The sequence below is a fragment of the Talpa europaea genome (genome assembly GCF_964194135.1).
Source record: "Talpa europaea genome assembly, chromosome: 2".
NCBI lineage: Eukaryota > Metazoa > Chordata > Mammalia > Eulipotyphla > Talpidae > Talpa > Talpa europaea.
Window position 1 is genome coordinate 9,892,379 of NC_140068.1, and position 27,532 is coordinate 9,919,910.

The window sequence follows — 27,532 nt, forward strand, 5'->3', positions numbered from 1 at the left end:
CTCTGGGGGCCACGGCTGTCCGTGAGGGCCGTTCACGCACCGCGCCCTCTCATTTGGATCTCAATACTTCTTCCCACTCAACAGCCGAGTCGGAGTTCTTGGGAATTGCTGGAAATATTGACTGCATCTTATTTCGAAAGTCTTTCATCTGAAAGAAGAAAAAAATCCGTCATCGAATGTTCAAAGACAGGACAAAGCTATTAGAGACGGCCACGGGGCTGACTGGACGGTACTTCAAGGAAGACCACTCAAAGGCCAGGGTGCGTTCTGGCGACCTGAGAGGAATGGGACGCACGTCTTCTCTTCCACAGACAGAGAGCTGCGCGGTCTTGACGTGCAATTCCATTCTGAATCTGAAAGGCAACAGGCTCTAGATTCTCAATCCTCCGCCATATTTTATTCCCCAGTAGACAGCATACTCTGTTGACGTTCACATAGAAGGCTGCAGCTGAGCATGGGATTTCTCAGGCCCGAATACCCCCTGAGGAATTTTAGAGCTGGGGGAGGAGCGGCAAGAGGAAACTCAGGGGTTATTAATGAAGAACAAGTCAGTGAAGAGCAGATAAACTGGAATGCTTTTATGTGCCCGAAGGTCTGGTAAATCTATGTCAAGGTTTTACCAGAAGAGGCTGATTTGGAGTCAGGGAGTGGGAGCAGGATTTGGAAGATCTCACTCTACTGTCAATCTGGAGCACCTGCCTCCACTTCGGGGGCCCAGGAAGTGGGGCGCTGAAGCGGGGCAGTTGGATAGCCTTTCATTAGACCACACGCTCTCTCGTTCCTTCTTCTAATCCTGCGGCCTGTGGAGGAGACCCTACTTCAGAAGCGCTCCTGCCGTGCTAGTTTTCTCATCAGTCCTATCCCAGGTGGCTTCCCAAGGGGACAGATGTCCTCCATCAGGTGGGTGGAGCGCCCTGAACAAATTGCCAACACGCAAGTCATTTTCAGAGTGGTCATTCTGAAAAATTTATGCTGATGCTATCTCAGTTTGAAGTTGAAGCCTTACCTTGCTTCCAAGTCTGGGAGGTGTATCTCCCTGGGGACTTACACATTCCCAGACGTTGAGTCAAGCCGTGGCCACACTGCTGTTAGTAGGACAGACTCTGGTGTCAGACAGACCTCTCTGGAGCTCCAGCGCCTGGGAAAGCTGCTCACACTCAGTGGCAGTTCCCATGTGTGAGAATGGCGGGAACTACCCACTTACAGGACTGAGGGCGTTCACGAGCACAGCACCTCGCGTGTGGCAAGTGCTCAACATACATCAGCTATTGTCATCAGTGTCATCTGCTATGCGTGCTGTTCCCAGAACAGAGCTTATGGCATGTTTGTCAAAAGTATCACTTCATAGTTAAACGTCATCCTGATTGAAATATCCTGACCCTGGAAGACGCTTGGGTTGTCCGTTATGTGCCAACCACCTCAGCGTTTGGGTCTGAGACACCAGTCTAGAAGAGACACATCGCAGGGTGTGAGTCCCAGCCCCTCTTCCATGCAGCTCCCAGTCTGCCCTGTGACAAACCTCTCACACCTTATGAGAGGTTCTCAAACACAGGCAGGCAGGGCTGCATCTGAAGGGCCCGGAAGCGGAAGGGTTTCTGCTAGTCACAATCACAAGGGACGGCTATTTGCATGCGAGGGCGCGGATGGTCCACGCAAAGAACTGCTTTGCCCAAAACACCAATGGTGCCTCGCTGAGGAACCTGGGGTTGGTGCCCTGGGCTGACAAGATGGACTACTCTGGCCTGGGTTTGAAATGTGTGGCCTGATTCTTCCCCTTTCCCTTTCTGGTTGACCATCTGTCACAAGCAAGCAGAATGGCAGAGTTTTCAAGTGGGGTGTCAGCCAGCCAGGACATGAACCTTCTGGGCGACATGGGACATGGTCGGCTGCGGAGACGGGAGAGGCTGGAACTCGCGGAGGAAGCCGGGGAGGAGAGCTGCCTCTGCATGCCTGTTCCCGTTTCCTCCTCCTGGCTGCTTTTTCCCTTCCCTCTCCCGGCCAAGTGTATTATTGGTTTGTTCCCAGGTCGTGAGTAACGGAACCACTGGAAGGAATCACAGCTGGAAAGTAGCCACCTAGGAAGAGGCGACAGAGCGAAGCAGAGGAAGAGAGGCAAGTGGGGAACAGAGCATCACCAGCCCCTTCGTGGATTTTACAGCAGTGGAAATGGAAGCCCAGAGTCTACATTTAAGTTAGAAACAGTGGAGGTGTGAGTTTAAAGACTCGTACGCATGGTGGCAACCTTTAGTTTTTGCACCGACCGCCGCTTTTGCCGTGCACCTGGCGAAGGGTCAGGCTCGTCACTGACGCACATTTTCCCACTTAAAAGTGAGCTTGGGGCCTCCCCTGGTGGCGCAGCGGTTGAGCGCTGGGCTGCGAGGCTGCCTGCAGCTTCTGCAGTGCCGGTTCGTTCCCCGGCTGCCGGCGAGGGTCTCACAAAAAAAAAAAAAAAAAAAAAAAAAGGTGAGCTTGGAAAACGCTTTAGGGGTTCGTACTTCACTGAACTTTGGTTATAAGTGTATTGAATTCCACAAGAACCACCAAAACTCTTGCCGCAGAGCCACCCTCTCTCCTTGCACCTTAGAAGCTTGATGGAAGCAGGACCTGCTGGGAATGGAAGTCTCCCTCTAGCCCCTCAGCTGCACTCTCAAGCGTTTCTAGACTCTGGGGTCTTTTCCCTGCAGCTCTCCTCTCCCTTTGCCAGGGAGAATTTTTCTGCGACTTGGAGAGCAGGGCCACCGTGCACCCCACAAAGCCAGGGCTGCTCTCCATGAAAACTAAGTGATGAAGTCACTCCCCGGATCGGCCGGCCACTGCTGCAAGAAACTCACCCCTAAGTGCCAGGGACTGTGCCCAGCAGTGCCAGGCTGTTATATCAGAAAGCACCATGGCCTACAGCAGCAGGTGTCAACTAGCGCGTCTGGAAGATGTATTCCACGTCATCTGTCACTGATGCGGGCGTCCTGAAGGCAGGATGCCATTGATTTTTAGACACTGGAACACACTCGAGACGATGGTCTCTGGTGATGAATGTTACTCTCATTCCCATTTCAGTGGCTTGCTGAAGGGCCAGCCAGCCAGTAGGCCGGAAATGAAGCACCAATACTACTGCACCTTGACCAGGCAGGAAAAGAACTTTACTTGGCAGAAAAGAGAACTGCATGAAAACTTTGAGTGTAATATATGGTGGGCTGGGAACGTATGGAAAATCCTCGGTTTAATTAATTTCAGGAAATACTTGCAGCATTAATTGCCAAGGGAAGTTATTGGAATTAAAAGCCCCAAGTTTGAAATGTCTGCCACTGACTAGCTCATGTCACTTCAACCTCTCACACGCAGGTGTGGGAGGGCTGCCAGTCTCCCGGCTAGGTTTAGAATGACAAAAGCTTTCTAGGATCAAGTGATGAGAAAGCCTTTGGGTATGTCATTACAGTGCCAGTAGTAATTACGAACAACCTGGAAATGGTCTCTACACGCACACACACTACGTCACCTGGACAGGAATAATGCCTGCCACATAAGATCACCTATGTGCCAGGCACTATACAAAGCACTAGGCTACTATTTAGTCTTCACAATTCTGTGTGGCAGAATGAGGAGCACCACTTTAAAAGAAACCAGAGGCCAGAGAGGGTAACCCATCCATGGTGATAGTTTATAAGTGCAAAAACCTGACTGAAGCCCAGAGATCTTTCTCCAGTCATTGTTTCTGTGACCAGGAAAGACCTGGTACCCTCTGTAACCTCCACTCATGTATCAGCTTTCACTAAACACCATATTAAAGCATCCACACACAGGGCCTCCCTGGTGGCGCAGTGGTTGAGCGCTGGGTTGCGAAGCTGCCCGCAGCCTCTGCAGCGCCAGTTCGATCCCCGGCCACCGGGCGAGGGTCCTACATGGCGCGCAGACCTCTCCTGCCGCCCGCTGCTTCCCTCAGCAGTGTGCTTCATCAGTCGGCCTGCTCTGCTCTCCCCTCTGGCTCTGGTGAATTCTCTCACCCTCCCACGCTTCTGACTGTACCCAGTGCTTATCTTAAAAAAAATAATAAAGCATACACACACACCCATATATCTTTTACAGTGGTGACCATTTTATGTGACATGGTGCAGCAGATAGTACTACCAATGCTCACCAATAACCCGTCCTCATCTACTTCTGGGTTATACTTCCCCACCCTCTAGAAATTAGGTAGCCAGCGATGTCCTTCTGGTTTAGTTAAGTGTGAGCAAAAAAAACATGGGTCACTTCCAGAGTGAAGTATTTAATCGCAGGTGTTTTTAATTCTCCCCATTCACAGCAATCATGGAGACCTGTGTTGCTCTGGCAGTGCCTAGAGCTCAAAGTCCCTGGGGTGCGGAGCCTGCTTGTGGAGCATGCTTCCTCGTCATGTAAACCCTTACTGCAACAGTGGATTTTATGAGAAATAAACCTTATTTTAAAACATATATTTGGAGATTCGTTTTTTTCTACAGTATAACCCAGCCAAACCTGGCATAGGTGAAGACAATTACAAAATAGACGGCATGCTCTGATGCCCTGCTCTGATGGGCAGAGTATTATATTAAATTTGGCAGAAACATGGCTGACTTAAAAACTCAATGGCTGGACAAAGAGGAAGAGAAACTCAGTGGTGGGTGAACTGAAAAAGCTCTTAGAACCCCCCAGAACAAGCGAATCACTACTTGCCTCACTTTCAAGGAGCTCAGCACATCAGATAATAAACCCATTACAAGACATCAATTCCTGGGGAACACGCCTACATGTCTTTGATGAAATGGTATGGGAGCTCTGATCAGCAAGAGTGAAATTAAGTTCATTTCGGGGGGTGGGCGGGATCACTATCCTTTGTCCACTTGATAAAATTCAACCAGTTGAATTTAGCCGAGTAGATGCTGGTAACGTTCTGGTGATTGGGCTGTGGGCACCCACACATCCTGAGATATTATGAACGTAGCATAACACCTAATATTCAGTTGCATTAGGAAGGCAAACGTGAATTTTAAAATCTCAATTTCTCATTTTCTAAGTGATTCATTCGTACCATCATTTCAGTAAAGGTCAGACAAGCATCTTCACTTTCTCCTCAACCCGCGCTCTATCAAATGCGCAAAATCGGTAGTAAAGTCAGTTGATTTAGGACGCGTAACTTTGTGATGCAGTCTCTGAGGTCCTCATTTAAATGACCAATTATGGTGATTGAAAGAGGGCACAACTCAAAAGCAAACGCTGTGAAATGTGAAGCAAAAGGGATGAACCTGGGGTGCCCTAGGGCCCACGCCCAGGCCCACTCTGCTGCTGGCCAGTCCAGTAACAGCAGAATGTGCTTTTGGTTGGAATGTGCTAACAGGTCAGGCCTGAGGCATTTCTAACATGATTTTACTCAGCCAGGCTTTCTTTTCAGTAGCTGCAGCAATTAGGGATGTTCTTTCTCTGCCCAGTAAACAACAGTAACTGCCACCTATCAGGCCTCTTTTTAAAAGCTTTATATTTTTTATGTATTGCACACTTTATAACTTACCAATGCGGTCACTATTATTTTCATGTTAATCTACTGATCCTGCTTCATGGCACGTCTATGAGTGGACACGAGGGTGGATGGACACACACATGCGCGCGCACACACACACACACACTTTCATGTCTTTTTAAAGGGGCTCAGCTGACAGGTTGTCACAAGGGAATGAAGGCAGCCCCAGAAAGCACTTCTGCTGATATGTTTATTTTCACACTGTAGAGGAAGTTACCTTCTAAAGAACGGCTTATAAACGAACACAAGTATACGTCAGCTACGATGAAAGAAGTAAGATGTACTTGGTGCCAAGGGTAAGCATCTCCAACACTGAGCAGCCAGCGGACAGCTGACACCCCCACCTGGCACAGGCAAGGGCCACGGTCCCCCAAAAGTGTCCTCAGTCACTGAAGAATTGTTTAAAAAAAAAATATATATATATATATATATCTCACTCAGCATCTGGGGGCTAAATAAACTGGGGTCCCTCTATCCCTTTACTTCTTTTGGAACTTAAAACGACAGGTGCAATCCCCTAACTACCCTCCTCTTCAGTGACTTCCAAGCGCTACGCGCGCTCAGAGCTTGAGCGACTCCTGGATCTTCCAGAGCGTGTCCGCGCTCCTCTTCAGCGCGTCCTCCTCGGCGGGCGCGAGCTTGACCATGACGAGGTCGGAGACGCCGGCCCGGCCCAGCACGCAGGGCACGCTGAGGAACACGTCCTTGTTGATGCCGTAGAGGCCCTTGACCCGCGTGGACACCGGGTGCACGCGCCGCAGGTTGCGCAGGATGCTCTCCGCCAGGTCGGCCACCGACAGGCCGATGGCCCACGAGGTGTAGCCCTTGCGCTTCAGGATGTCGTAGGCGCTGGCCACCACCTCCTTGTGCACGCGGCCCCAGCGCTCGGGGTCCTGCTCCGTGCCCACGAGCGCGTTCAGGTCCCGCAGGGGGACCCCGGCGATGTGCACCCCGCTCCACACGGGCACGCTCGAGTCGCCGTGCTCCCCCAGGATCCAGCCGTGGCAGCTCTCGGGGTGCAGGCCCAGCCGCTGCCCCATGAGGAAGCGGAAGCGCGCGGTGTCCAGGTTGCAGCCGCTGCCCACGACGTGGCCCGGGGGGAAGTGGCTGAGCTTCCAGGCGAGGTAGGACAGGATGTCCACCGGGTTGGAGACGACGAGGATCTTGCACAGCGGGCTGTGCTGGACGATGCTGGGCACCATCGCCTTGAAGATGGCCACGTTGCGCTGCGCCAGGTCGAGGCGCGTCTCCCCCGGCTCCTGGCGGGCGCCCGCCGTGATGACCACGAGGCTGGAGTCGGCGGTGACGCGGTAGTCCTTGCCGGCCACCACGGCGGGCATCCCGGCGAAGCAGGCGCCGTGCTGCAGGTCCATGGCCTCGCCCAGCAGCCTGCTCTCGTTCACGTCCACCAGCGCCAGCTCGTCGCCCAGGCCCCGCAGCAGGATGCTCACGGCGCAGGCCATGCCCACCGAGCCGGCGCCCACGATGGAGATCTTGCTGCGCGGGGCGCCCTCCTCGCGGGCAAAGCTCCGCAGCAGCCCGCAGCGCTCGGTGCCCGGGGCCGGCGCGGGCGCGGGGCCGGCCGGCGGGGGGGCCCGGGCCGCCAGCCCCCGCCGGAGGACGACGCCGGCCCGCAGGGCTCGCACGGAGCCGCTCATGGCGGCTCGCTCGGGGCTGAAGGGACCGGAGGGCGCGGCGGCAGCTCCGGAGAAGCGGCTGAGCACAGCGGCCGCCCCCAGCCGGTCGGCGCGTGGACGGCCGTTGCCCGTTGGCCGCCCGTTGCCGCCCAGCTGGCTACTGCGCCTGCGCCAGCACCCGCCCCGCTGAGGCGGCTTCGGCGGCTGCGCGAAACCGTTGCCCGCGGCGGCGCCCACGGGCCGAGTGCGGCTGCGCGGGCGGGATGGCGCTTCCCGCTACTGCGGCTGCGCAGCGGGCCTGGTGCACGTGCTGCAGCAACTACGGCCCTATGCTCCCCCAAGGAGTAATGGGGCGTCTGTGGCTGTAGGGTAAGGAAAAAGTATCAGGCTTTTCCGCCCTCCCACCTTTAGGATAGATGAGGGAACCCTGTGGTCCCGAGTGCATGCCTGATGGCGGCACCTGGAGTGGGTACACCTGAGCTAAGAGACTGAGTTTATAAGGGTGGCGCCACAGGGACGCCAGCAGAAGCCAAGAACGAACAGAAACAGGAGAGCAAAGAGAACACGAGAGAAGGCCGGAGAGCCCAGATAGACTGGAGAGTTGCTGGGGGCTGGGAGGACTGCCAGCCTGCCGGCCCCCCAGCACCCCTGCCTGCTGTGTACCTGGTAATCCCAATAAAAAGCCTGCAAAAGCCACTGAGGGCTCCAGGATTCTGACTCCTCCTTTACCCAGTCTGTTGGATTATAGAAAACCTGCACTGTGTCCTTCCTGCCCCTACAGTGGCACAGGACTTCTGGCGCTGTTTTACACACATGAATCTCGTCAGTTTTTAACGTACACACTAGGCCAGTGCAGAGCCCCGAGTCATCTATTTTGATATTGTAGGGTTAATAACTGAAATAACTGTCAGGTTTTTCTGCCCTCCTACCATTAGGACTGATGATGGACCCCTGCGGTCCTGAATGCACGCCTGAGGGCGGGCACCTGGAGTGGGGTGTGGGCCTGCATAGGTGGGTACACCTGGGCTGAGACTGGGCTTATAAGGGTGGCGTGGAAGAGCAGGGCGGAAGAGCAAAAGAGCATCAGAAGGAGAATAAGCAACAGCGAAAGTGAAGCAGAGACCAGGAGAACATGCCAGTGTGCTGAGAGTGAGGACTCGCTGGGGGCTAGGAGGCCTGCCAGCCTCCCGGCCCCCTGCCTGCCATGTACCTGCTACACGGAATAAAACCCTGAAAAGCCACCGAGGACTTCAGGATTCCTCCTTTACAACCCCCACCCCCCCGCCCCATCTGCTCGAGCACAGAGATCCTGCCTTGTGGCCCTTTCTGCTGCCACAGATATGTGTGCCAAATAAAAATGCATCCATTACGAATAAATGAAAGTAAGGCACCATAGCCTGAAGGTAGCCATGACAGGAAGAATGAGATGCTCTGGCTTTGTCTCCCAATGGACTTATGCTCTACTTCCCTGTTGCGGCAGAAATGGGACTCCTGTTCTGTTGGATCCAGCTAAAGAAACTTCTACTTGGAGAGAACCCCATGGCCTGTATGTCAGTCACTGCTGTGCCCCACGCCAGTGGGCCATCAGGACGACGTGGGGCAGCGGGTGGCACTGTGTGCTTGAAGAGAGGCCAAAGCAGGCTGGCGACAAGTCCTGGCTGAAAATGACTCCCCAACTAAGGCTGATAGAGCCGTCTATTAAAATGGAGCTACAGCTAACACCGCCCTAAGATGGCACGTATTAACCAACGCACACGTTAGATTGTTGATTAAAGCAGGAATATAAAATACTAGCTAGGACGGCACAGCTTCGACAGTGCACTGCATTTTTCTGGTCAGACTTAGGAGCTTCAAATTTTGGAGGCGATGTCAACTTACATCTTAAGAAACATATAGCCAGTAACGACAATTACTACAAAAGTCCAAGTAAAAATGTGGCACTCTGTCCCCACTTTAAGTCTAACTATATAAGGATTGCACACAGCCCTCCTCATGTTCTAGGAGAACAAAATGCTCTCCCCTAATGGGGCTCAGTACATGCAGCCCCCTCAATCAGCAAAAAAAGATTTCAATTTCAGAAATCCGATTTTTGTTAAAATGAATTATTTTACATTCAGGACTTGAAAGTTGTTCTTATTCTTTCTGCCACTGAAATGCAGTACAAGAAAGGAACTATAATGAAAGGAGTTGATGAGTGGGAAAAGCATGGCAATTAGCGGAGCTCCTGCAATCCCATGTCAGTGTGACACGCAGGCTTACTAGCAAGGACGAGACACCTGTTTAGATGGCCCAGAGCCACAAGTCCATGACACAAAATGGTAAAGGGACCATATGCACGACATCGCTCCACACCAGGGCCAGATTTGTCAAGTGAAAAACTAGAAATTAAAAAAAAGATCATCTATTTAATGGTGGTCAACATTTCAGAGGGATCCTTTAAAAAGATCCATCTTTGATTGCTATCATTTCTTCCGTCCCAGTCATAACTTGAAATGGCTGACCTGATGTAAGTTCCCACCTGATGCCTGTTCCTATAATGAGTCCTCTGACCAGTCAAGTCATTTTCGAAGATAAGTGTTCTTCAGGATGACATTCAAGGACATAAAGACTCTTAGCTAGATGGCTTCTTGCTATAGTAATTTTCTTTCTAGAGTTTGAACCTCTTCAGAAATACAATCTCTATGATAGCTGCCTCTTCAGGTTTTTCCCCTTAGCCACAACTAAATCAATTTTGAGGGAAAAAAGAACACTCTCCAAAATAAAAATAACTCACACAAAGCAGCTTTTTATTTACAGTAAGTCTCAAGATACAAAGGAAAGAAAGGTGAAGAGATGTACATGACCTCTGGAACAGATTTAGGTCCGCTCAGGGATGTGGAAAGTCAAATAGAACTGGATAGCCCCCCTAACTACTTTCTACCTTAGGTGACTCATTCTTTTTGAATGGAAAACCTCTGTTATCTATTAAAAATGCAGCATAATATTATTGCTGATGGCAGTATTCTGCCATGATACTTCGTCACAGTACTTAAGAGGAAACAGGGAATAAAGATGACCAGCAAGTCTCTGGACCAAAAAGGGTTACAACTAAATAATTTAGACCTTCCACCTGGGCTCTCCCCACCACCTCTCCCTTCTCTATATATGAGTCCAATTCAAATATTCATCTTCTCCTAAATCTTCTATAACCCGGAAGCAGAACTGACGTTTTAAAATCTTATGCCACCAATATTCTTTGTTTCTCTCTCCACTACAGGATTTATTACACCTAACTATTACATTTATTATTACGTAAGTATTCATAAATACTTATGAACTTGTGATTCCCAAAGGAATTACCTTTTATTTAGTCCTGTCCTCTAGAACAGAGCTTGTTGGTGCATGAGTAGGGATTCAGTAAATGTTTGTGGTAGAAAAGAATAAGTAAATAGCTGTAGAACTGAGTTAAGCAGGACTAGTGGCTTACTTATTTCACCAAAGAGTGAAATAAAGGCAGGACTGGAAAATCCACCTGGGTGTTGGAGTTCTGAAAAGGGGTTAAGTGAAATGTGCAGGTGCCCATTTGGGGGTTTCTTAGGTAGGTTGAATAAATTTCAGATAAAGCTAAAGATATGGATAAACAAAAAGATTTAACTATTTTTAAAACCAATACCTATCTTTCGCAAGATAGAACATACAAAAAAATTCTAAAGTGCTAGAAACACAGTAAAAGAAATATGCAATGGCAGAGAATATTTCTATCCTTTAAAGTTAAAATGTCTTGTTCTTTGGAAAACTTTAAAAAATAATTAGTGCATGAAACCCTTCATTTGCCAGAAAAAAAGCAGTGTTAATATATATTTTAAGTTGCTCTGAAATAGACTACAAACTCACCAGCATGCAAAAAGAATAGTTATAGGCACAAATATTTTAAGAAATCTTTGTCACATGAAAATCCTAAAATGCAAATTTTAGTTTTAAAACAAACTAATGAGTTGTGATTTTATTGCCCATAACTATTAAAATCTATATAATTTTGCAATCTTTATGTGAGGGTCTTTACAAATTCCAGCACCTCAAAATGCTTATCTTTGTCAGCAATACTGGGGAGCCTGGGGGAGGACAAAAGCAGGGCCACAGAGTTTATCTCCTGAGCACAAAGGCAGAATGTCAATCAAAAAAGCAACTCAGGGCCTCCCCGGTGGTGCAGCGGTTGAGCGCTGGGTTGCGAAGCTGCCCACGGCCTCTGCGGCGCCAGTTCAATCCCCGGCTGCTCCCTGGCCACCGGAGGAGGGTCCCACATGGCGCGCAGACCTCTCCTGCCGCCCGCTGCTCCCCTCAGCAGTGTACTTCGGTCCTTCTGCCTGCTCTGCTCCCCGCTCTGGCGCTGGTGAATTCTCTCACCCTCCCGCGCTTCTGACTGTACCCAGTGCATGTATAAACAAAACAAACAAACAAACAAACAAATAAATAAATAAAACATGCCTCTATTTAAAAAAAAAATAAAATATAATAAATAAAAAAAAATTGAAAAAAAAGCAACTCACATTTGGCATCAACTCATGTTTATCATATTCAAATATTATAAAAGTAATTGGCACACCCTTCTATTAAGCTGCTGAAATCTCATTTTCATTCTGTAAAGTATCATTTTACATAGAATTTACATGCAATGTGAAAGAGAAGATACTTGTTTTAGTCATTATAAAGGGGAAAAAGGGAAATATTTAAATGTGGCACAAGCTGTGAAGGACAAAGCAATTAGAATTTATTAATTTGTGTTTAGACATCTCTAATCATATGTAAGAACTGAGAAAGTTTAACTATGGTCACAGGCTCTGACTTCAAGGGTGCTGTTTTAGTAATTCATGCTGTTTATTCTCTGTACTTAAGTGACAAAAATAACACATAATCTTCAGCTAACAAAGCTTTGGTCATCTAAAAAGATATGAAGAGATGTTTGTACAGACATTACATTTAACAGCATTTAATTTGAGGTAGAAAGTTACCTTTATAAATTCACAACTGCCAAAATGGATTACCTCCATGCTGGAAAAGGCTAAGCATCAATTTGCCTAAAACTCTGTGTAGGCAGGGCACAGAGCCAGCAGCTGGAGACAGCAGGAAGCGGAAGGAGCTTTCAGGGTGGGGATTAGTAGATCCAAGGTGGGTAGGCTGGGAAGAAAGTGTCCTTTCAGCATGGCTACACTCAGAGTGGGACAAAGGCTTGGAGAATCACAAGTCTCGGCCTCACCACTACTGACATTCCAGCCCAGACCATTTCCTGGGGGAGGGGCGTTGCCTGGACCACTGTAGTTCAGCAGCAGCCCTGGCATTTGTCCACTAGAAGCCATTAGGCCCCCTGCAGTTAGGATAACAAAGTATCCAGACACCCCAAATATCCTTCTGGGGGAAGGGTGGGGACCAGTGAATTAAAGAATAAGCGGGGGGTGGGGGGGTGGGGGGGAGGGGAAGTGGTCAGACCACACAGGGACTCAGAAACCATTTCAAGAAACTTGGACTTTATTCTCAAGGGAAGAGGAAGCCATTGAAATGGCAGGAGCTGTGAGATGAGCTTTTATCCAGCAGATTGAGTTCACTCCTTGCCTCCTCTGTTAGGCACTGTTACAGGTGCTAAGGCGACAATGAATGATAAAGGAGGCCTCTACTCAGAATTTACATCCTTTTGGTGATGACAGACAAAACAAGAATGTGGCCAATGTAATTTCACTTTGCAGAATGTGCAGAAGCACCGGCGCTGCTGGGAAAGGAAAACAGGATGCTGTGTCAGAGGAAGGGAGTGGTGGGAGTGAAGAGGCCACTTTATTTTAGGCAGAATGGCCTGGGCTTCTCTGAGGAGGTGAAAGAAATGTGGGAGGAAACCGGCTGGCAACAGCATGAGCACTGGCAGCCTGGGGACCCAGCAGCAGAGAGGCCCGAAGCAGGCAAAGGGGAACAAGAAGTCTGGCAGGGCCCCAGTGGGGGTTCAAAATGGGGTCAGAGAGGCAGGTGGGGTACATCCTGTCAGATGTCTCCACCCAGGGCCACTGAAAGTTTTAAATGAAGGAATGATATAATCTGACTTACATTTTAAAAAATACCTCCAGCTGCCGTGTGGAGAAAACATTCCAGAAGTAAAGGAGAAGCTGGGAAACCAGACAGGAAACAACTTCAGTAGGCGAGGCCCGCCATGCAGGGAGCTGGGGCGGGGTGAAGAAGCTGGGATTTGACAAAGGGAACGGAGGGAAATGAAGGGAAAGGTGACAGTCAGCCCAACAACTGGGGGATGCAAGGGCATTCACTGAAATGGGAGAGAGAAGGCAGGAGGAACCCGAGTTCCGGTTAGAATGTGCCTGGCACACACAGATGCACCCCATAGCTGTGGGGCGACTCCAGGCCAGGCTGCAGCTGTGTTCAGCCATCATCCGACTGTAAAGGCCTTTTAGAAATGCCACCGGCTGAATGACAGCATGAGGGATGGAGGACAGACGAGAACAGGAGAGGGGCACAGGAAGCACTGGAAGCCCCAATCCTGACAGGCCTGCAGGGGAGGAGTCAGCAAAGGAAATGGTCCAAATGGCCAGTCAGGGAGCAGGTGACTCAGATGCTGAAGGCAGTGCTGCTGGGGTGGGGGGGGGGGGGGGGGAGGCAGCTGTGTCAGGTAACAGAAGAACAGCGCTGTGTCCTGGCCTGACAGCAAGGAGGGCACTGGGACCTTGACACCAGCAGTTTCAGGGGATGCTGGGAAATTCTGAAGCTGGACTGAGGCGAGTCAGTGAGCTAGAAGGACAGTATGTGTGGGCAATTCTTTGAGGAAAGCTTTCCATGAAGGGAAGCAGATGGGCTGGTAGCTGGGGAGGAGGGCTGTGGAGAATGTGTAGGGGCGTTAAAGGCGAGGTCTCTATAGCGGGCAGCACAGGAGACCGGTGTCAGCAAAGGCCACAACAATCAGGGCACCAGGTCCTTGGCAGACACCAGGGGTGGGAGTGAATGCACAGATGGGGGTGAGGAGGGTGCCTCTGGAAGCATGTCACCCATGATGACACGAAGGTGGGTGAGTGCGTATTTGCAGCAGGACGGGGAGAAGCAGGAGTGGGCAGGAGTGGGACGGTGGAAGGAGGAGTGGGCGAGGCAGGGAGGGCAGATTCATCTTGGGGCAGGCCGGTGCTCCCAACCGTAAGAGCTGTGGGGGGTCAGAGAGTAGCGAGATTTGGAGGTTGTTTAGACACACGGTGAAGGAGAGTGTGGTGATGAAAAGAAGCTGCTTTTCTCTTAGGCAGCTTTGTGGGCGCTGCTCACTGTGAGTGCAGGGGGTGAGGCGGGGGTGAATGATGGTGCAGGTAAGAACAGGATGCTGAGGTGCCAGACATCTGTGCCAACCACCAGGTGAGCCAGCAGCTGGGGTGGGCTGGAGACGCATACCTGGCAGTGGCCTGCAGGTGGGTGAAGCCACCCAGGTGGATGGCTTCTGTGAAGGGGAAAATGCAAGACTACGGGCAGAGGAAGGAGCAGAACTATGTGGGAAATGAAGCCACAGCACTTGGGAAGGATGGGAGAGTGGGAAAGGAAAAGAGCCAAATTAGAATCGAGAAAAACTGCAAAAAGAGGGCCTCCCCGGTGGCGCAGCGGTTGAGCGCTGGGCTGCGAAGCTGCCCGCAGCCTCTGCAGCGCCGGTTCAATCCCCGGCCACCGGGCAAGGGTCCCACATGGTGCGCAGACCTCTCCTGCCGCCCGCTGCTCCCCTCAGCAGTGTGTTTTGTCAGTCTGTCTGTTCTGCTCCCTGCTCTGGTTCTGGTGAATTCTCTCACCCTCCCGCGCTTCTGACTGTACCCAGTGCTTGTGTAAATAAATAAATCTTAAAAAAAAAAAAATTGCAAAAAGAATAAAGAACTCTACAAGCCCAGAATCTGTTAGCACACGAAGCAAACAATAACTGATAGATCTGAATCATCAAGAAAAAGTGAGATTATGTTCAGCACAATTTACATTGTGGGAAGATACATCACACATTTTCAAAAAAAGATTTCTTCTTAGAACTGTTAGAAACATTTCAGTCAGGAAAATCCAGTTTAAGAGCTCACTTTATTTTTGGATATACTGGTAAATGAAAAATATCTAAATATATCAACATGTGTATGCTTGCAGAGTTTTAGCTTTCATGGTACCTTCTGAAACAAAGCTGAAGGAGAAAGCTTACACTTTCAGCTCTTCACCCACATGCTTATTTAGAGAGATCGGCTCATCTGAGCCCAATTTTCTATGCTCTGTTTAAGAAATAAGAACAAAGCCAAAGAACCCCCCTGTGAAAGCAGGACTGGGGCTCCTCCAGCGCAGCGAGGCTGGGAGCCCTTCTGAGGTGATGAAGGCTGATTTGTGTCAGACCTGGGAACATGAAGGCTTTTCTGGCAGCGCTGAGCTTTCCTAGTAATTGTTGCACAGTCCCACTTTATAAAACGCGTGGGGCTTTATTTTACTTCTAAAAGGAAACTGGTGGGATTTTAAAGAGGTGTCCTGGCAATCTGCCAGAACAGCTGACACCCCCCCTTTAAAAAAAAGTACACTGGTCATTATCTTTCCTTCTAAACTGGGCAAGACCCTGTGATTTGCATCTCTGTCACCACGCTGCTCCTCCACATCTACAGGGGTGCCTCTCACCGCCCAGAAGCCTCGGAGCGATGGGCAGAAGAGTGACAGAGACGTTCTTGCCACCTCAGACCTGAGCATCTCTGATGCACAGTGCCGCTTCCAATTAATTTAAAAATGATTCTAGGAAAATATTCCTCAATGCGTAGGCTCTTTGAAGGCACATGAGCTTGACAGATGGAATTATCCCAGCCAGATCATCGACTCTGGGCCTGGGCGTTCTAGTGGTACTTTCAGGAAAGGGGGGCCAGGCTGGGCCCACTGCCATGCAGGAGCGAGAAATTGAAGCTTGCATCCTGAGGGCGGAAGCGGGTAGAGATCTTTGGAAGCACCAAAATTAGATTAGCCCAGCACATAGAAGGAATACGTTTCAGCCGCTCCACAGACATCCCCTGCAGATCGCTCAGAAGTGGCTACCATTCAACAATTTGCCAGGACACTCAAGATTTGTTTTTATCTTTGATCTACACCAGTGAAAAGAATACAGCATGAAGTCTATTTCCTTTTTAGATAACTAACAAGTTAAACACTTCCAAGCTGTTCCATGGTTTCATTTTACACGTGGGGTGCAGCCTTCGCTCTCTAACACGGCTTCATCTGGGCCAAGGAGGTAAACCAGGGCGGGAATAGCCGCACTTAACACAAGGCCTGCCGGACGTCAGCAAAGCTGACACTGACAAAAAGTGAAGATTTGACTATAACTAGCAAAAGCCCTCAAGCTGGTCACAAGGTAATTAAGAAGTGAGCCTAAATATTAACATTAAAATATAGGCCTAGCAGCAGCTACAAGAAAAAGCCTGAGAAAATAAATGTTATCAGAGCACATCCCACATGGTCCTAGAGTGGGACATTACTTCTCATAAAGGATCTTTCCTAGAATAGGAATGTCCAATGGCAATTAAAAAAAAACAAATCTCTAAAATGTTCTAGTTTTGTTTTGAAGAAAAAGAAGCCTGGACGTTTGAGAAAGCAGCAACCCGTATCAGCGGGTGACACGCCATGACCCCAACTATAAGCTATTTCCACAAAGGCCTTGGCTGCAGCAGGGACACAGCGACAGGGGAGGCAGCCTGTTCTCTGCCTTCCAGGCTGGCAGAGGGTCAGGGCACCAGAAGTCCCCAGCGGCGAGCGTTCTGGGCACTGTATCTCCTAAATTGTATGACCTTTCCTGGAGGGCTGTTCAGCAACCGATACCAAGAACATTTTTAAGGTGCCCTTTGATGCAATAATAACATCTTCTGTCTTTAGAACAAATTTCTTGACCAATAAAATTACAAAAAGACGTGTGCCTGCAGAGCACGCACTCCGTATGGTGCTTGACGGTGGAAAGTGGCGGTCCGAGTGCCATTGGGAGGAGGCAGATCAAGTAAATGACACCAGCGGCCTCCTCAGAGCAGTGGGGATGCACCAGACCCACGTGCAGCGACATTCAAGACCCTTCGGCAAAAGGCGCCAGAGGAGCAGAGTCAGGCAGTTTTATGTGAACTCAGGCCTGCTGGGCTCTCTATGGCAGTGACTACAGATCCAGGGATTTCTGGTGACTTTTATTTCTTTTTGTACTTTTCTAAGTTTTAACAATATTTTTACATAAAAACAGAACCAGAGACATCTTTGTTAAAGACAGGTTACACACATTTTTCTTTGAAAACAAATGTCAATCTATGTAAATATAAGCAACACCTCACATATCCCAGAGTAAAAGGGCCAAAAAAAAAAAAAAAGAAGAAACTAAACCAATGAAAAACCTCCATTTATAAGTTGATTTCTGACTCCCTGGGCAACTTAAAGTATTTCACAGGAGCTGAGAATGTTTTCACTACTCTTGGGTTTTAGCTGCTGTTGAGGGCAACGGCTGTAAATTGTCTGTAAATTCTGACCACACCGGGTTCATGAACACGTTTCCACACAAGCCATGGGCAACGCTCGCCATGGGCGCTCCCGGCCGGTGCTCGGAGATGGTGCCCTCACCTCAGACAAACATAGCGCAGAGACCCACAGGCATGGGAAGGTGCAAAGCGTCTATACTAATCAGGAAACATTTATACACCTAATATTTTTACTTCTAAGGGGAGAAAAAAAGGACAAGATAACCATAAATATGCTCAACCTCTTAGAAATCTTTCCATACCTATACCTATGTGCCTGTATTTACAGAGTTTATATACTATAAATAATGAAAGGCAAAAAAGTGAACCAGTCATTGCTCATCAGTATCATGTCAGCAATGACTAGGGAACTAGCGGTGGTTATCCTGGAGATCCCAATGGGCAGCTGAGAGGCACCATTTCCGCTTCCTCTGTCCACACTGCCACCGCGGGCACTTACCTGCCCTGAACACGACCCTTTGCACAGCTGCATTAGGGGCCCACAAACCTAGTCAAGGTCCATGCTTCACAATTAAGTTACAGTAATGAAATGAATGCTGCCTCAGTCACAGTCAGATGACAAAATACCATGACTCAGAGTAACGGATGAAGCCACACTGAGCGATCAGGCCGTGTCTGCTGGCCCACAGGCAGATCAGCAGGGTGGAACATGGGGCACTGAGTCCTACAGAAAGGTGAGGGTGCCATCCCAAATTCTGGCTGAGGGCAGAAGCGGGTAGATTCCATTGGCTTCAGTCCATTGACAAGAAGCTTCCACTCTATTTCTTCTTTTCAGATGCTAATTAAATGATTTGGCACTAAATAAAATACAATTTTATATTTATATTAGATGTATTATAATAGTCTATGTGAAACGAAATTCCATAATAATTATGACTGAGCCAAGAGTAATCCCAACTACTTCTAAAAAGAGTTTGGCTGTAAGCATTAGCCTCAAGTTCCCTTTGAGGCCAGCAGATGTAGCTGTGAATTAAAGGAGGGAAGCCAAGTGCTCCAGCTCAGCCGCTAGATGGCGCCTATGTTTGTGAACTGGGTTTATGGGAGATTTCATACAATACAAAGTAGTTCCCAACAATTTGACACTGGAATTAATTTTGATTTCCCTGTATTTATTAGAATGGCTATCTCAATTATTCACTGAGTGCACAGTCCTGGGATATTTCTACTTAACATTTTCTGATGTTTCCCTAATGATAAAGATGACATTTCCCAAGAAAAGGCAGTAAAGTGTGATACGAGTTGATTACTGGACTCAGGACAACTTCAGTTATCATCAAATCTCTCTGAGCTGCAGATCTCTAAATGCAGAGCTAAAAATACACCACACTGCTTTCCACAAGCCTCGGGGCAGAGTCATATAACATGAATTTGCTTAAAAGGTCGACACATAAGGCTTTGAACCTAAGCCTTTCCATGGCAATAGAGTCCTGCTTGGGTAGGCCCACGAATGCCTTCTGAATGAATACAGAAAGAAGTACGGCTACTTTCGAAAAGATGTGCCCCTGAAAATGTGAGAGAGGTCCATTTCTCTGCGAGACGTCTCAAATGTGGACATCAAACTGATATGCCTAATGAGCAGTAGGGAGGGAGAGGGTGTATTTTGCATTCTTTTTTTAGTTAAATAAATGAAGATGAAATATAAAAAGATTCTAAGATTCCTTATATTCAACAGTGCCAATTAGAAAAATAGCTTTTTCTCCCCCAGATGTTCTATGTAGGCAATAATCTTCTGCAGGGTGGCATAAAATGAGAAGTTCACATTCAAGAAACCGTGTTCTAGAAATGGTCCAAAAAACCCAAATGCTCAAGGATATCATTTCATTTAAATGAATCTAATTTTGTTGTTCTATGACAATTTGGTTTATTTCATTATGCCCATTCCACATCACAGAGTATTCATACTTTCAAATACCCGAAAACTTCACCACTTAGCTGTGACTAACTGCTAACCTCTGGAAACATCACCTGTTAGTACCATGCAGTCAATGTAATGTGCTATAGATCATCATTTTTATAGAAACTGAAAGCTTAGTAGCTTTATTATGAAGTATTTCATGCCACCCCGAGTAGACTTCATATGTAGCTAAGGAAGTTTTGTGAACTCCTAGAAATAGCACAAATTAATAAAAGTAAAATCTAGCGATAGTAATGTTGTTGAAGGAATACATATTTAAGTAAAAAATTGACTCAGATACCCATAATTCATTCACATATTTCTGCCAGACATATTTTCTCCCAGTTTCTTTTACTTGCTTTCAAATAACTTATATCATACATAGGCATGAGCCTTGTTCTGCACTTACATTATTCCCTAATAACTTTTCTGTTGCAGATGACAGGTTAAAAGGTTTCTCCTGTAGGCGAGAAGAATGGCTATTACTCCCACATCCCCCATTTGTATTTTAACTAATTTATTTTTAATTGTATTTTTTTTAATAGAGGCATGTTTTTATTTATTTGTTTGTTTGTTTGTTTTGTTTATACATGCACTGGGTACAGTCAGAAGCACGGGAGGGTGAGAGAATTCACCAGAGCCAGAGCAGGGAGCAGAGCAGGCAGAAGGACCAAAGTACACTGCTGAGGGGAGCAGCGGGCGGCAGGAGAGGTCTGTGCGCCATGTGGGACCCTCCTCCAGTGGCAGGGGAGCAGCCGGGGATGGAACCGGCGCTGCAGAGGCCGCGGGCAGCTTCGCAACCCAACGCTCAATCGCTGTGCCACCGGGGAGGCCCTTAATTGTATTTTTTTTAATTAAGATGTTGGTTTACAACACTGCATACGACTTAGGAGTACACAGAAGAGGCTCGCGCCTCTTCAGGTGTATGTTACTGCTCCATGCCCACCACCAAAGTACCCATCACTCTCCACCACCGTACATTAAAGAGAGAAAGAATGGCTGGCCCTGTACCAGACACAACAATCATGGAGTGGGGAGATGAGGCCCACCTGCGATACCCAGAAAGAAAGGTCAAATCTATGGGATCACATCACAGTCAAAACCAAATCCACCACCTTCTCTCACTCACCCTAGCCTCTTCCACTTACTCCTTCATTTCCCATCTTAGCTACAGGAGGAAAAGTTGGAAAAAAATCTAGACTCTGAAGATAATCAGACTTGGGTTGAAATCTTGACTTTACCAATTACAAACTGTGATCTTGGGGCAAGTGACTTAACCTTAGTCCAAATTTCCTCATTAAAAAAAAAAAAAAAAGAGGCTATTAATACCTGCCTCCAGTTATTGTGAAGATTAAACAATCTGTTGTCTAAAATGTTTGGTTCAGTGCCTAAAATAGAAGAAGAGATTTTATGTATGTCAAAGTAAAATTGAGGTTAAAAATAAAAATCATCAAAAAAAAAAATCAAAGATTTCCTAACATTTCCAAGTAATAACGTCATCATAAATAACGATCAGCCAGCAGTTGTTTCTAAAATAAAGGTGAGAAGAGCATCATGCTTGTCTGTCAGTAGACTGAGTGGAAGGTACATGTGCCTCTCTTTAGTGATGAATGAAAAGCAGTAGCAGACCAGCGCCCCCTATCACTCCCGAAAGCATACACGCGAGCTGCTAGCTCTCCCTACTTAAAAAATCCTCTTGACCCCACTCCCCCTTACAGCCATGACCCCACGTCTTTTCAGTTTACAGAAAAACTCAAGACTTGGCTGTGTACACCACCCCACGCTCACTGCCGCACTCCCGTAGGGTCCCCTCCACCAGCCCTTCCCCACTGAGGGCCACCATGGTGCGACTCAGCCATCTGTCAGTTCTCATCTCATGTGACCATCGCCAGCGCACACCTCCTTGACACATTTTTTTCACCAGGCATCCAAGTCACCATTCTCTGGCTTCTCCCTGCCTCTTTGTAGGGAAATCTTGGCTATTTTCTCCTCTAACCTCTGACCCTTGGCAGTGCCTGAGCACTCTCTACTTGGACCTCTTCCCTTTTCTCTCTCTAGTCACTGCCTTGGTGAGCTACCCTGGCCTCGTGGCTTTAAATATGATCCAGAGACTGGTGAGGAGCCTCAAATTTACATCCTCACCTCACAGGCCTCCCCTGAATTCCACAGCTCTGCATCTCTCTCCATTTTCTTGACTTTGCAACTGTATATGAGACTTCTCCAGTCCCTAACGGAGCCCTGACATGACCCCCTCCAACCATTTTCCAGTCACTCAGGCCAAAGCCTTGGAGATTCCTGACATTTTCTCTTACCCTTCACATCCAATCCCTGACAAATCCTTGTCGACTCCACCTTAAAAAATATGTTCAGAACCTCTTTTCATCAACTCCACTGCTACCACCTTATCTAAACCACCACCAACTCTATAGGAAAAGCCTGACCCATAGAGCTTCCTACAGTAGTTTTTTTAAATAAAAGCTAATCATTCCAAATGTATTGCTTTGTAGCTCAGGGACACACACACGCTTTTAGGATTTTTCCCAATAATGTATAAACACATTAATCATTTAAATAATAATTTCAAAATGCTTTAAGTATTTTACAAGGATGTTATATATATATATATATATATATATATATATATATATATACACATTCATGTTAAACTGCAGAGAAAGTTGTTCCTAATTAAATAATTTTATTGAACAGGCAGCTAAAGAGCCAATTTATAGAGAATGAATATTTGCTATCAATTAGTGGTTAATTATATTTGAGGTTTCACCACCTTCACCTATTTAAATTACATGATTTACCAGTAATGATAAGCAGCCTAGTTATTAGTATAAATCCAGTCACATTCTCTGTCATCACTTCCTGATGGTGAAAATAAAATATGCTAATTTGAAAAGCAGGAAGATTTAGATTACAAAAAGTAGAACATTCTAGACATCAATTGCAGGACTGAATTTACTTACACTGTGAACTCCCAGAGCCTTCCAGATGGCAAAGCTGATCACACCAACCCCACACCAGGCATACAGTGAGCCCCAACCCAGGGCTCGCAGGGCAAGGGAAGACCCACTCTCTGGCAAGGCTGCTGTGGCCATACTTCCCTGCAAGGAAGACAAAAAGGTTCAGGTAGAAATCATCAGCTGAGTAAGAAAAAATATTTGGGCAGTCTGAAACAAGTGACTGTGAGCCCCATGACTTTGGGATGTCAGTGCTACCCAAGCTCAGACACCAGCCTGCTGCTTGTAGGTGCACAGCTGCAAGTGTGTGCATGACTCATGCCTTGGGTCACACCTTCTCTGACAAATATGTAAGGCACTGTGCCAGAAGCTGTGCTGGGGACTCAAGAGACAGGTAAACAGAGCAACTTCCACCTGACCAGAGATGCAAGGGGGAGAGGGTGCTGAAGGGGAGGCAGACAGACCTACAAGTGAGTTATAATCCAAACAGGAATTGTGGTGGCAGAGTCTACTCAGACCTGGGACCAGAGCAAGGGGCCACTAGATCTGCTGCTGACTGCTGCAGGAAGGGGAGTTTTAATACAGAGGGCTTCCTAGAAGAGGCGAGTGAAATCTAAATTTGAGAAAAGATGAATGATACAGTGACAGAATGCTGCTTGGTCAGCTTCTATCTGCTGGTTCAATAGAAAAGTACGGGCTCCCACCCCTCTAGCAGAGAACCGCCAATATGGCAGCCTGGAAATATGAGTGAAAGAAAATATTAAAATCAAGCTAAGGTTCACTGAGATAACATAAAACAGGCCAGATGGTCCCAAAAGGAACAAACAAAAAGGGTGGTTAAATGTATTACCAACTGGGGAAAGGGATTTAGGCAATGTCGGGGGAGAATGTTAACCCCACAGTCAGTGAAACAAAACAAGGGGGAGGGACTTACATAGTAGGTATAAAAACTAAATGGAGATTTGTTTTGGGATGCCTGGTTATCTTATGCTTTGGTGCCCACTCTTGCAAGAATGTTGAACAAGTCTTGCTTCTGGCTGTTCTGCCAGTCTCTTTGCACTTGGACACGTGAGGACAGGTTTCTCACATACAGGTCATCGTGAGGACTTTGAAATATATATGAAAATGGCACAAAGAAAGTCAGCTTATGGCAGCTACTGAGAAACTAACAGATGAACAGTGACCCTCCATCCACATTTCAAGGCACAGTATTAAGGTAACAATCAACATTTATAATGATTGAACAACATTCTGACTATCAGCATATGAACCTGACTAGAGAATTAAAAATGAAATGTATCCTTCATAAAGGAGTGACCGCCCCATCACGGAAACATGGGTGGGGATGGTGAAGGGGCTTTAAAAAAACAAAGATAGGGCCTCTCCGGTGGCGCAGCGGATTGAGTGCAGTGCTGTGAAACTGTATGTAGCCTCTTCAGCACCGGTTTGATTCCCGGCCAGCCAGGAAGATTCCCACATGGCTCAACAGACCTCTCCTGTCTCACCCGCTGCTCCCCTCAGCAGCGTACCTTGGTCCTTCTGCCTGTTCTGCTCCCTGTGCTATCTCTGGTGAATCCTCTCACCCTCCCGCACCTCTGGCCTGTACCCCAGTGCTTATATAAATAAATACATCTTTAAAAAAATAAAATAAAAAGACAAAGACACTGGGAAGGACAGTGATCCAGATTTTTAATCTCTTCCGGGTCTATGATTTGGAAACTTAAAATGTTAGCTGCAGCATATTTTCGTTGAAAAATATAACCCTGAAATGGAAACTAAAGATACTCCTCCCGAACACTGGTCAAATGCTTACTAGATGACAGGGTAGGGTCTACTCATTCAGGTTAGGAGGAGCTCATCATAAAAAGCAAACAACAGCAAACAACTGGGGCCTCCCTGTTGGCGTAAGGGGTTAAGACACAACCTATGAAGCTGTCCACAGCCAATGCAGTACGAGTTTGATCCCCTGGCTGGCCAGGGAGTTACCCACATGGCGCAGCAGACCTCTCCTGACTCGCCTGCTACTCCCCTCAGCAGTGTATTGCAGTAGATCCGCCTGTTCTGTTCTCCACTCTGTCTCTGGTGAATCCTCTCACCCCTCACACCTCTGGCCTGTATCCCAGCTCTTGTATGCATAAATAAATAAATCTTTTTTTTTAAAAAAGCAAACAACAAATAATAAGGGTCTCACAAGTATAAAGGGGGCAAAGTAATGTTTTTAAGAATGTTGATATCTTATAGATGGCGAGCTCCTTGTTCAGATCGATGCTGAATGCATAAAGCTGCACAAGCAGCATTCAGACTAGTTACAGTGATGAATTATATGGTCTGATCAGGAGGACCAAAGCCAAGTGTTTCCTTACTTCACTGCTAAGTGGCCACCAGTCTTATTTTTAGGTAAGACTGCAGGACTGCAATCTCCCCGGGAGTCAGTATTTCCAAATACTGTATCACTGTTAGTGATTTTATTAATGCTCCCTTACTAAATGCTAAGCATGTTACTCCTATGAATTTATCCCCCATTTTACTTATGAGGACACTAATGTAGAGAGACTTGCTCAAGGTTTCAGGCTATAAAAGCTGAACACATCAGCAGTGGGGTCTCTCAGGTTGGTATGATCTCACTGCTTCAACCTTCTTATGCATGATGGCTTTTTTTTTAAGCTACACAATGAAGAAATGTCCTGCCTGCCAGTATAGTGTGGTGACCCTGCCTTCACCATGCCTTAAAAAGCACCCTCCAACACTATACAAGGCATGTGTGGTCTGATTTTCTAACATAAGACAGAATGGAAAAGTTAGGTATGTGCCTTTTTTGCTAAGACAAAATCCCTGCCATTCAACAGATTCTCAGAAAGATCTGTGGTCCAAAAGTTGACACGTTAACTGGGGCTCAAATATTTCATGTTATAGCATGACTATCAGCCAGATTTTACTTATTTCTGCCACAACATCTACTTCTACCCTGAAATAACAGAGGGGGAAAATGACCACCAGGCTTACTACAGTGACCTGGGACATTCCATATAAGCCCTAAGTATTCCAAGGGGTTCCAGATGCACTTCGAATGTGATCTATTGCCATTCCAGTACTCATAATGCTTGAGTATGAGTATTAGATCATTAAAGATAAATATAAATGGAATGGGAATTTGACAGGTTTCTGATTTTTCATAGAACACTATTTTCCCAAAGTAAACATTAAACTGTAATTATACAGCTATTTGTATGAATATTTAATATTTCTCTTCCACACTGGACACTAACTTCCTGCGGGATAGATATGTTCTATTCTTTTTTGGATCTTTTGCACCTAGCTAGCACAGTGCGTGACACAGAAAACATACTGAGGGTAGCCTCTGTTAAATTAATGGCTAAATAATCCAAATGGGGTGGGGAGGACAGGTAAATGTGAAGACTATTTTCCATCAATTGGGAACACGAGGAAGCTGTGACTAAAGCAGAGAGCCTACTCATTCATGCTCATGAAATAAGAATTTTTTGCCTTAAATAGTTTACATTTAACAAAAATTTATTCTTATTCAATGTGGCAGGCACTTTTCTAGGGTGTGTACAAGCATGTGTACAAGCATACCTGGTCTCTGCTTTCAAGGAGCTGACCTGTTTTTCAGAGATACTAGGATGCAAAGACACACCGGGACTTCAACATTTTAACACCTCTGAGATAAAATGCCTCCTGCAATCAGTGAGTTTAACAGGTATCATTTTTCTGTTTCTCAATAGTACACAAAATATTGTTGCTCTTTACAACTGCCAGTGAATCACCTACATTTAGATTTGAAGTCACGCTGAGCGTAAGAAGTGTACTGGACAAGCTTTTAGTCTTGTTCTGCTAACGCGTAAGAAAGCAAGTAATTAATTACAGTAGTCCCCTTCCATTCCCCCTCCCCCAAAGGAGAATATGCCCCAAGTCCTCAGTGGATGAAACTAATGGGGGCAAGCTCTCCCAAGGTCGCACTCTCTCTCTCATTTAGTACTATTTTTTCTTATAAATACATACCAATGATAAAGTTCAATTTATAAATTAGGCACAAGAGATTAACAATAATCTTGCAGGTAATACTGCAAGTAAAATCTCAGATAAGAGAGGACTACTGTACTTCTTTTAGGCTGCTCATTAATGTGTATGAGGCTTGTACAGGTTTACTACTATGAAAAGGCTTCAACAGTTGCTTCACTTCTCCCATGTTAAGCAGTTGCCATTCATTTGTAAACCACAACAACGCTGTGTATACACTTGGTGTCACAAACCTTATTGAACCATTCAGGGCTTTTCTTTTTAGCCAGTGATAACGTTGTGCCAAATCCGGCCAGCATGCCCGCTGCAGCGACGGTACCGAGGAAAAGTCCACCTGCCGAGAGTTCGGGGGGCGGGGGCGGGGCGGGGAGCGCGTGGACGGTGGGAGAGATTGAAGAGAAGAAAACAAAAACCTTAAATTAAAAAGAGGTAGACTAGTTTCAGACACGCACGATTCAAATTACATCTAAAATCACTTATATTATTTTTAGCAGTTCTTGCCAAGGGCAAAGGGTAACGCTGTGAAGCCTGCGCGGCCTCAGGCCCGACGGTTCCGAGGTCACGCAGAGGCCCCCCCAGTGGCGGGGCGAGGACCCGTATCCCGTCCCGATCCCCCCGTTCGGAGGCGCGAAGTTTCTCCCGGGCGGGAAAAAGGAGATCGTGGGCTTCAGAGACGGGAGGGCCCGCGGGGCACCGCGGGCGGGACGGGGCGCGGCGCTGCTCAGGCCCGGGGAGCCCCGCCCGCCGCCCGCCCGTGGGCCACACTCGCGCGCGCCCGGCTCGGGTCGTCAAGGGCGGGCTTGGGGAGGAGGCTAAGCAGGGTCCCGGCCCGGCTCGCCCGGACAGGCCGCCGCGGCTCAGCACACCGCACCTTTGACCAGGAACAAAGGGTCTTCGGCGGGCGCCGGGGGCTCCAGCCCCGGCGCCCGCTCCCCCGCGCCAGGGCCCGCCGTCTCCAT

The 27,532-nt window shown here is 47.5% G+C and overlaps 2 protein-coding genes across 2 annotated transcripts; both read right to left on the minus strand.

Annotated features, from left to right (window-relative positions):
* On the minus strand, positions 1-27,532 carry TMEM242 (transmembrane protein 242; the record flags this gene model as incomplete). The annotated part of the gene is made up of 4 exons (XM_084228572.1): positions 1-148; positions 22,542-22,679; positions 26,807-26,907; positions 27,445-27,532. 4 exons carry the CDS (start codon positions 27,530-27,532, stop codon positions 50-52), a joined length of 426 nt encoding a protein of 141 aa, XP_084084698.1. The 3' UTR covers positions 1-49.
* Positions 6,088-7,118, minus strand: LOC311185550 (L-lactate dehydrogenase A-like 6B; the record flags this gene model as incomplete). Its single annotated transcript, XM_084256172.1, has 1 exon — positions 6,088-7,118. The coding sequence occupies exon 1, from the start codon at positions 6,988-6,990 to the stop codon at positions 6,088-6,090; it is 903 nt and encodes a 300-aa protein (XP_084112298.1). The 5' UTR covers positions 6,991-7,118.